This window comes from Numenius arquata, chromosome 10 (assembly GCF_964106895.1).
Source record: "Numenius arquata chromosome 10, bNumArq3.hap1.1, whole genome shotgun sequence".
In the NCBI taxonomy this organism is placed as follows: domain Eukaryota; kingdom Metazoa; phylum Chordata; class Aves; order Charadriiformes; family Scolopacidae; genus Numenius; species Numenius arquata.
The window spans coordinates 23,316,687-23,327,538 of record NC_133585.1 but is presented as its reverse complement, the minus strand read 5'-3'; the positions used below and the strand labels follow the sequence as shown (position 1 = coordinate 23,327,538).

Here is a 10,852-nt window from a genome sequence, read left to right as displayed (position 1 = left end):
CAATACCAAATGCTGTGCATTCAACAGACCTGCTGGTTAATGATCTTGTCCATAAGTAATGTTTTAACCATAGACTAGCTTTTGTTTGCTTCAAAAGCCACAAAGCCAAAGAGGAAGTGTTGGAGAACGTGGGCAGGATGGTGGCCAGAAGCCTCATGACCTCATCTTTTTCCGCCACGTGGGGATTGGTGGCCGTGCCTGGGACAGGGTTTAAATTCCCCGAGGTTGGAGATGTCAGGCAGTCAGGGGACAAGGGGAGAAAGCCAGAACTGCTGGGAATCAACTGACTGGAGCTGCTGCTGGGATCACTAAGAGCACTCTTGTTGCAGCTGACTCCTCCAGCACCAGAAAAGGTAATTTTTTACTTTTTACCTGATATGTGCCACTCTGTCTGCAGCTTTAGTCAAGGAAGTGTTGGGCAGGAGATCTTTGAAAACTGCTTCACTGGACAGGGATGTTTGATGTTTCTCTGTGAAAAAGGGTGTGTTTTTATAGGAGCAAGATTGCTTTAGCAATGCAAGGTATTATACATAATCATAACTTTAAAGCTTTGTGCTGATAAATGTTGGGAGCATGTTACTGTAAACCCTGCCTGTGAATCAAGTGCTGGAAACTCAAAGCTGGTACTTGAACACAGAAAGCTTCCTCCCTCATGTAATCACTGCTTGGCAGTGTCCTTGTTTCTCCTGGCAGGCTAGCAGTTTGTGATGCACGCTACTGAATGGATAGGATATGCACCCTTCTCTGCCTAACTCTTGAAACTGCAGTACCTCTAACACAGTGTCCTGTCTCAGGGCCAGCTGTACTAATGTATTTTAAATGGGCCCCTTTCTGTCCTGCTTTTATTTAGTTAAGTTTTAAATGCCTCTTTTTCATCAATAAATCAGCTTAATTTTTCAAGGATGTTCCTTACCCTGGGAATTGGTCTGTCAGCACCAAAATTTACTGTAGCTCAGCACTCTCCTAATTTCAGCAGGAATGATGCATTTATTAAACTGCAAAAACTCCAACGTGAGCAGACACTTCACTTCATCTCTGGCTTGGAAACATGGGTTATTCTGTTCAAACTTCTGGAAGAGGGAAATAAAGGTCTATCAATAAAAGCAGTTTATGTTCATATAAACTGAGTTTACTCACAGTGACTCCAGTTAATAACCCTGAAACCTAGTTTTAAAATAACTGAAAAGAGAATCCAAGCTGAGTTTGTCTTATCCTGTCTCTTCTGACAAAATGAATCAAGATAAACAAAAGCTGATCTTTATAGCACTTTGTTTTTCACAAAGCTTTTCCTTTGCCAGTGCAAGTCAGTAGATGACAGGAGTCTGGTCACCTTCTCAGTGTGCCTGCTCTCAACACTGTTCAGCACTTCTCAGTATCTGGTTTTAAAATTCTTGTAGCTTTTGAGTTGCTAAGTCGTTACAAAACCAGCTGGTGGGAATGGAGAACAGAGGAAAAAGACTGGCATGGGCAGGCTGAATCCTTAGCAGAAACTGGTCTTGGCACAGTGAAGTATCCAGGAGAAAGAAAAAGTCTATGGCATTTTTGTGGTATTTTACCTTTTTGACTCACTGTTCCAAAATATTTTCTAGGTAAAATACCACAATGAAGGTGGCAGTTCTGTGTTTATGCCTTATCAACATCACCGCTGCATGGCCAGTGAGTAAATCACAAATACATATCAGCAATCACTTGCATATTTTCTTTGCATATTAGCAAGAAATTAATACTGACAAATGCCTTTTGTCTTTTCTCCCTTCAAGGTAAGTAAGTCCAAGCAGCATGCCATTTCTGCCAGCTCTGAAGAAAAATATGTAAGCTCCTTTTGTCTTTCTATTCATTTTCTTTAACAAATCCTTTTTGATTTTTTTTTTTTTTCTTTAATACATATTGTCTGATACTTGTTTTATGATTGTAGCTGCTTGCAGAACATGTCCTCACCTGCCTGTTATGAGCTCGCTTCTCAGGTAGCCAAAGCAGAGAGCCACTGATGTCAGTAGATTTTTGCCATGTTAGGTGTCCAAAGTTTTGTGAGTTGCATCTCTGGACCAGCACTAGAAACCTTTTTTCTTAATGAAAAATGTGTAAACTGTCAGTTAAAAAAGATAAAAGGACTGTAGCATGGCACAACTACTGTAACCCACATTCATTATTATGTATCAGATGGCAATATTTGGTGTTGGAAGAGCACTTTAATCCAATTCCCATGATTTTTTGGAGTGGTGTGAGTGAACAGTATTAGTCTTGTATATAGCTATTTGATTTATACTCCATCACCAACTACTACCCATGTAAAATCAATTCTTTGCTCTGATAATCAGCTACTGCATTTAGTTTAGAGTCTTCATGATGTGGGAGATAAATCACTCTTAGGAAAAGGACCTGAGAATTAGCAGAAATGGTGGACATTAGATATACCTCCAAATTTCACTTGCTAAAAAGGAGTTGGAGAAACTGATCTGAAATTCCCCAGGCTCTGTCAATGGAAGAAGCACGTCTGTATTGTATTGTTTGGGTATAATGTTAATTTGGGATCACAGCTTGTTCTGAGTTCTCCTCCTGCTGCAGAGGACACATCCTGTACAAAAGGAGTGTATACTGCAGATGCCACATCTGGCTGAAAACGGAGGTTGTGATTCAAGTAGCTTTGCCTGTTCTGTGTGCTCTTTTGTGGATTAAGCCCTCCCCCCCCCCGGTTTTGTTTTTCTTTTGAAGGACCCCAGGGGCCATCACTCACACAGATATCATCACCACCACCACCACCATGTGAATTCTCAGTCTTGGGAGAGTCTGCAGCACCCACAGAATGACCTGGCGTCACCTCAGCAGGTATGGGCAACTAACTGGAAGAGAAAGCAGAACATCTTTCAATGCCAAGATTAGGATTAAGTTAAGATTAAGTGCTTAAAGAATAGCCAACATGCTGATCAGCTCTACCGTATATGCCTTTGTGTGCTAATAGTGAGTTGTATGTTGTTTTCAGACTCTCCAGTCTTCAGAAGAGTACGTGGATGACCCGGTACAACCAGTAAGTGTTTTGAACAGCAAAAAGTCAGTTGAGTGCTGCAGGGCAGCCAGTGTGTAGCAGAACTCATTTTTCTCAATTAAATACAGTTCTTGTGATAACATCTCTCCCTAAATGAAACAAAGCTTCAGGCAGGGTGAGGCAAATTCAGAGCAATTCGTGCACGTAGCTCAACAGTACATAAGCCCCGGGTGAGCAGGACAGATACCAGTCTGCACGTCACATATATGTTTATTTGCCTGATGCATAATAAATGTTTTCCAGCACTTTCCTGATGCGTCAAGCAAGAGCCATGAAGATGTGGATGGTGACGATGATGATAATGATTCCAATGACACGGATGAATCTGATGAGGTTGTCACGAGTTTCCCCACAGACATTCCAGTAACTGTACCCTTCCCACCTTTCCCTTTCACTCGGGGAGACAACACTGGCAGAGGTGACAGTGTGGCCTACAGGGTGAGGCCAAAAGCTGCAGTGGTGAAGTCTAGCAAACTCCGCAAAGCTGCAAAAAAGGTAAATAGCACTGAGCAGTGGTACCCAGGTTTTGGGAAAAGGGTAGTGAACTTGAAAACAGAGATGCTATTTTATGGGAGTTAGTTTTGGAAAGGATTGGTGGGGTGAAAGTAGGCGTAAGTGAAGGATGCATTTCAGTTCTCTGAAAAGAGAAACCCAAATCAGGGGGTATCGATGGCCAGAGGGCTGTTGATGTGCTGAGGGAGAAGGGTGGCCTGCTGCTGCAAGCTATGCACCACTGCCATTTGCACTATCATGATATACTTGCACACATGAAATCTGAGGCCAGGATCAAACCTGAGTTTCTTGTAATGTGAAAAGTTCATGTAACTCCATAGAAGATCACAGTGTCTCCAGGCAGAGACGTATCATACAGGCTTGGAGCTTGGAGTGTCCCCACAGCCCACGCAGCTTGCTTGCGTGCAGTACGGCAGCATCTGTTGACACATAAGTTCCTCAGGAGTGAAAACGGCTCTTTCTCCTTTTTCTTTCTAATACAGCTCAGAGTGTATGATGCCAGCGAGGATGGTGAGAGCTCCCTGGATGCAGGCAGCCAGCAAGCAGGGCTCTCCTGGGAGGGTGCTGCTGCCCACCACTCCCTGGGGAAGCACGCAATCAGCAGGGAATGGGCTGACAAGAGCCATGGGCAGGACACCAGCGAGCTGGACAGCAAGCAGCATGACCAGAGCACAGAGAACGACAGCCGGCAGAAATTCGATAGCTATGAGGCGGAAGGAGATCATAGCAAGGCTAGCATCAGAGGGGATAGCCACCAGAGCATGGAAAGCAGGGAGAGCCAGGTCCGTGTTTCAGCCAAGAACCCCGACGATAACAGCAATCAAACGCTGGAGAGTGCCGAGGATGCTCAAGAACACCACAGCATCGAAAATAACGAAGTCACACTTTAAAGGGAGAAAAATATAACGGTTCCCTTCTCATTCAATTCCTACCAAAGGGGAGGGGTGTGTAGCTTTATTTCGGGTAACTGTAAATGTAGGGCGCGTGGTGACTTTTTGGGTTTGAGGCTGCTTCTTTACCCGGTGGCCTCTCCTCGGCTGCCAGCAGCGCCAGCCCTGCCAGCCTCACAGGATGCAGAGGCAGTGAGGCGAATGTTGTTGGATGCGCAGAGTGAGCGTTACCTCTCTGGCATGCTGCTCTCTGTACTGCCTGCCTGTATTTTGCTGTAACTGGATTTAAATAAAAACACAAAACCCTGTACCTCCAGACTGCATTACTGTTTGCTGGGTTGGGACGGGGGGGAAGCTTTCTGGCTGCGTGAGGAGCTTCAATACCTCTCCTTCTTAAAATAATGTGAAATAGCTGTTTCCCCCGCAATTTATGAAGTGGCCAAAACCCCTCCGCGGGGCCTCCTTCTGCTTTTACCGAGAACGAGCGGCTAGTTGGCCTGAAATATGCAGCTCCGGCCCCTGCACCGCTCCCGCCTCAGGGCCTCCCGCCTCGGCTCGGGGCTCCCAACCTCGGCCAGCAGGCGCGTGCGGCCCTAGCGGCCGCGCCCCTCTCTGAGGGGATGGGGAAGCAACTACATCTCCTTCCGTACCCCGGGCTTTCCGGGCTGGCGCCGGAGGGCGGGGAAGGCGGGGAAGGCGCGGAAGCGGCGGCGCCCCTCCCCGGGCAGCGGCAGCGCGCTGATGGCGGGCCGTGGAGGCTGCCGGCGCGGACAGGAGCAGTTGGAGCTGGAGCGGCTGGGCGAGGCAGCACGGGCCGGCTCCTGCCCACCGTCGCCGCCGCTCTCCGCCTGCTCGCGGCAGGCCTGGAGCCGGGACAACCCGGGCTTCGAGCCCGAGGAGGAGGGGGCGGCGGCGGGGCCGGTGCTGGAGATGGACGTGGAGTGGGGCAGCCCCGCGGCCGGCGCTTCGTCGTCGTTGGGCAGCGGAGCGGCGGCTCAGGGAAGTGGCGGGCGGCGGCAGCGGCGGCTCCCCGCGGGGCGCGGCGGGGCAGAGGGGCCGAGCCGCCACCAAGTGCCGCCCGACGGCGCCGCACCCCACCGCGCGGCCTGGGCCAAGCGCTTGGCGGGGCGGCTGCGAGGTGAGAGCCTCTGCCCCCCTACCCCCTATTGCCGTGTCCCCTCTGCCGGAGCGTGGCTCCAAGGCTCTCGGCTCCTGCAGCTCGGCAGCCTTTTTCTGCACTCTGTCGCCGAGAGGAGCGTTTATGAGTTGTTTGTAGTCCTTTTGCCTTTTCTTCCACCCACCTCCTTGCTATCTGTCCTCTTTTTCCTCTAGCCGTGTTGTTTTCCCCTCTCCCGTGTATCCATCCGTGCTTGTTCCTGTCTGTGTCCCCACCGCTTAATGCACATCCATATTCTAATCTGTTGTCTTGCTTATGCCTCCCAGCACACACATATATACGCATACCTTTCCCCTTCCTTTCCTGTGGAGCATAGAGCTCTCTGTCCCCCGGGTCTTAGTCCTGGCTGCTGTCAGTGTAGGAGACTCTCCTGAGTAGTTTTTGGATATATGTGGCTATTCTGGTCTTTGGAGGGTTCGAGCAGAACACTTGTCTTTTTTTTCAGCATTCTCTGTCCTGTAAAAGAAGTGATTGGGATGGCATTTGTTGCTTAGACTGGGGTTGTTGGGAGGGTGTTTTATTTGCTTTTGCTTTTCTTCGATGTTGCACAGTGCCTTGGAGATGCCCTCGATTGTTCAGAGCCGCCTGTTGATGCACAACTGGTGACCAGGAACATAGTTTGGAGTATAAATGGGAGCATTTGGAGTGTTGTTCTAAGCCTGCTGTGTTAACTCTGTGCTGAGCTGGCCCTGTACAGAGTTGATGTGACAGCAGAGAAAATGGTGAATTGGGAGGTCTTTGGATTCAAGGTTGTGGGAGACCACATGTGAGAAACCCCCCTTCCTTTTCAGAGAAGCTTAAAACGTTAGCATCAAATTGTGAAGATTTTAAACCTAGGATTTGTTTAAGTGTCAGACAAAGTCCTTATAAAGCTGCAGGAAAAATAAACCATGTTTAGAAAATACGATTTCTTCTAAAATGTGTATTTTCTGAAGTGATGGATGGCTAGCACAGCATCAGCAGAGATGTCAAAATGAACTCGATTTTAAGCAGGGACTTGTAAATTAGGCTGTTGTATGTCCTGTATGTCTTCACTTTGATTTTCACGTGCATTCAAAAATCGTTTGCTGTAATGATTTCTCAGTCTTCAACTGTCTTGCACCAAAATAAATGCCTCTTGATTATTGCAGTGTTTTACTTGGATGCAAGTCAGACTTGCAGAGATTATGGAATAGAGCATGTTTTCTTTTCAGCAGATTTTATTGAGAGAGTGTTCAATGAGCTAAGTCACTTCATAACAAGAAACCAGAATGGCCAGGAAAAAGTATCAATGATAATTATGTGCTATGCATGAACTGGCACTGCTGTGTTTTGAGTTTCAGTGGTGTGTTTATTTTAGTCTGTCGCTGAGATACGTAAATTCCTAGGAAAGGAGCTGCTTCATGTGGAGAAAGTCCTTTTATAAAAATTTTTGTCTAATAGACTGTTCAGATGCTCCCTTTGTACTAGTTGTTGCTGAGAAGGAACGTCCTGCGTATGCTTTTAACTGTGGTGAAAAATAGTGATGTTTGGAGGTGAGGTGAGTGTATGAGTGACTTCCTCGCGACCTGGCATAAGTTGCTACTGTTTTATCTCCGTCATATGCTTCTGCAGTAATACTCAAAATGATTATCCACACTAGGACCGATTTTGGTGCTGGTTTCTGATGCATTTTGAACCTGAAGGCAGAGCTTAATAACATGTGATTTGTGTAAGATCACAGTATTTGCAGATGGAAAGAAGGTCCAGCAGGCAGGCAGACTTTTTTTTTTTTTTCTCTCTTCCGTCACTCCATGAGATACCATTCTAACAAAGGCTTGGTAAAATTCTGTGTTGAATAGTTCATCTGTATCTACAGCTTAGGCTTGGTTTAGGGTGGAGGAAGGTTGCTTATTATTATGCTTTTTTTCTAGTAGTTTTTTTGGTTTTAAGCCTCTATATGCAATTCCACCTTGTTCAGCTGAGCAAGCAGCAAAACCAAGAGGAATTGGCTTTTGGTGAAGCTGCTTGCTGTGCTGGCAGAGTGAGTGCAGCTGAGCCTTCAGTGGCTTCAGCATCAGGCAGATGTTGCCAGAGAAGATATTTTGGCCGTGCTCTGATAGGCAGCAGGACAGGCCAGGGATCCATCTAAAAGCAATGTATCTTGGCTAGAAAAAACAGTTTGGGAGCTAATGTGCATCCATAGCTTGAACTTTTAGTGATTCTGCTTTCTGGCTGAAAGATCAGGACCATCTTTGACATGGTGACATTATGCATCCTTTTGACTGCTGTGGTTCTCTTCACACTACTGGGTGTGAGCTTATTAATCAAGTGTGTGCAGTGTGGAGAACGTTGCAAAGTTACACATTCTTGCAGTGCCTGAAAACAAAAGAAATATTTTCAATAATGGCTGTGGATCAGCTATTGCTGTTTAAGACCATCAGTGTACAATGGCAGTATTTTATTTTTAACTATAAAATGAAAAGACCTGGTTTCATGTTCTAGGAATGTTCAGAGTGGATTTATCCCTGTGGTTACTATGCACAGTTTTTGCTGATTTCTGACCTGCTTACATTGTGTGTTTATAGGAAGTGTAGCTAAAGTTACTGTAGCAGGCAGATCCTTTTCTTGCTCTTTCATGAGAATGTTACCGTTAATGCATAGGCACAGTAAATGGCTTGGTGTGACTTTTGTGCTGTGGAGGTACTGCAGAGTGCTGTACTTGCCTGCTGCATGGGTAACAACCTTCTCTGAAGAATGTGATTGCTACAGGCTGCACAGCAAAAGGGCTGATTTCAAGCCTAGAGTTGATATAGGCACTTGAAGCATTACTGAGTTTTTAACACTGGAAGGAGCACTCAGTAGTTCTTTTGACATTTCATGGATAACCATGAGGATCTTTGAAGACTGGAAAATGGCACGCTTAGTTTTATTTCAAGATCACAAGATACAAGTTTGCATAGATTTATTTAATGAAATGGCACTTATATTTCACTAGGCAGTATTCAACAAGAGGGATTAATCCTTTGGATATCAAAAGTGATAGTGTTACCGTGGCTAGACAATTTGCCACTCATCAGCTAGGGGATATTGAGTGACAGCTTACACTTCTCTTGCTGTCAGTTGTGAAATAAAAATGCAGATAGGATTTAAGGTAATGGGATTTTGGTAATTGCAACTATAGGGGAGACTGTAACAGAAGTTACTAAGGGAATAGAAAATCAGTTACTTCAGATTAGCTGTATCTTAGGTTCTCTTTGTGGATTCTTTTCAGATTCTGATATGAGTCTCTGTGAAATAGCTTTAGTCCCTCTAGTATTGCAGATCTCTTCAGCAAACATCCCAGATGCTGAGGGGAGAGGACAGGATGAATATTCAACCCTGTTAAGCAGAAAGTCATCAAAAGTTTTGATGGGTAAGGGCAAAGTCTGTTTTCAGAGCTAGGCTGGAAAGGTAATTGCCCCTCAGAGCTGTCACCTTGTCACTCATGTGCATCAATACTGAGGAGTGTATGTGGGAAATTTCTTGAAAGGTTTTCATAGTTATTGTTAAATGGAAGTATCAAATATCATTTCCAGTCACTTATTAGTGGTTAACGTTCATGAAGAATGCATTGTGACATTTTTGCTGAGTTGAACTAGTGCACACTCCGATTGTACCTTACTAAGGAATGTGAACTAAGGACTGTGAGACTGTGTTTTGTTGTTTGGGGACAAAGCATCTTTGCCTGAGGGTCACTTTCCTCTCCTTCCCCCAGCCTGGTTCTTTGCCTGGCATCTGAATTTCTGTATAGGCGGAACTGTTAGTGGTATGTATCTTGGCTTGAGCGCTTGCAGAACTTAAGACTTTTACATAAATCTGAATTACTTTATATGCATTCTGTACCTTATAAACTTGGCTTTATGATTATGTAGGTATATGTGTATATGTAAGTACATATACATTATATATATTCTGAATCACAGAATTGTCATGGTTGGAAAGGACCTCTGAGATCACCGAGTCCAACCATACACACAGAAAAAACCCCCCCACAATCTCGGGCACTAGAGCATGCCCTGAAGTGCCACATCTACACGTTTCTTAAATACCTCCAGGGATGGTGACTCCACCACCTCGCTGGGCAGGCTGTTCCAGTGCCTGACCACCCTCTCAGTAAAGTAATTCTTAATATCTAATCTAAACCTCCCCTGCCCCAACTTCAGACCATTTCCTCTGCTCCTGTCATTATTCCCTTGGGAGAAGAGGCCAACACCCGCTGCTCTACTGCTTCCTTTCAGGGAGTTGTAGAGGGCAATGAGGTCTCCCCCTCAGCCTTCTCTTCTCCAAATTAAACATGCCCAGTTCCCTCAGCCTCTCCTCGTATGACTTGTTCTCCAGACCCCTCACCAGCTTGGTGGCTCTCCTCTGGACACGCTCCAGCAGCTCAATGTCCTTCTTGTGGTGAGGGGCCCAGAACTGAACACAGCACTCGAGGTGAGGCCTCACCAGTGCCCAGTACAGAGGCACCATCACTGCCCTGCTCCTGCTGGCCACGCTGTTCTTGATATAGGCCAGGATGCTGTTGGCCACCTGGACATGTGTATATAACATTTTATATATGTGTAAACAGAAAGATTTAAATTTCCTATGTTGTCTAACAAGCTAGACCTTTTTATCGTAAGATAAATTTCATGTTTTTTTTTTTTTTACTTTGATCCTAATTTTTTGACAACTCTTCTGAGTTTGTGTACTCTTTGTGTAAACCATTTGGGCTACAGAGTATGAGAGCATTGTTATTTGCAGATTTATTTGACAAATGAAAGAGTACTAGATTCTGTCTGAAAAGTTGATTAATAGAAAAATTATGTAAGGAATGAACTGAAAATTATTAATCAAGGCTAGAAACAAAACGTTTTTAGTGCTTGCAGTAGATGTCAATTTAAATCCAGCACTGCTTACCGCTGCTGTTATTGATGCATCTAAACAAACGTTCTAATAAGACAAAAAAGGGGAATAATGTACGTATCATCTGAAAATGTAGCAACTAATGAAAACTTCAAGCTAGCTGATGAGCAAATTCAGAGTTCATTTAACACAAATATCAATGTATGATCTCTAATGCTGGGTTTGGTTTTTTTTCACATGTAACTTTCTGTTCCTTGTTGACTGATTCCTAAGTATTCTAATATGACAGAATTAAAGCTTGCAAGCTTTCTGCTCACCACATTTCTTATTGGTGAGTAATGTGCTGACATCCAGGACTATGCTCTCTTGCCAGCTTAGCTCACT

General features: G+C 45.1%; 2 protein-coding genes across 2 annotated transcripts in view; both read left to right on the top strand.

Moving 5' to 3' along the window:
* The first annotated feature begins 240 nt into the window (after positions 1–240).
* SPP1 (secreted phosphoprotein 1) lies at positions 241–4,761 on the top strand. Its single transcript, XM_074155038.1, has 7 exons — positions 241–353; positions 1,590–1,656; positions 1,761–1,811; positions 2,713–2,826; positions 2,981–3,025; positions 3,287–3,538; positions 4,039–4,761. Exons 2-7 carry the CDS (start codon positions 1,603–1,605, stop codon positions 4,444–4,446), a joined length of 924 nt encoding a protein of 307 aa, XP_074011139.1. The 5' UTR covers positions 241–353; positions 1,590–1,602; the 3' UTR covers positions 4,447–4,761.
* Positions 4,762–5,082: 321 nt separating this feature from the next.
* Positions 5,083–10,852, top strand: part of PKD2 (polycystin 2, transient receptor potential cation channel) — a 31,848-nt gene continuing 26,078 nt past the window's right edge. Inside the window, exon 1 of the mRNA XM_074154782.1 lies at positions 5,083–5,584. Coding sequence (XP_074010883.1) covers positions 5,188–5,584 — 397 coding nt within the window. The 5' untranslated portion in view covers positions 5,083–5,187. The remainder of the gene's footprint in view (positions 5,585–10,852) is intronic.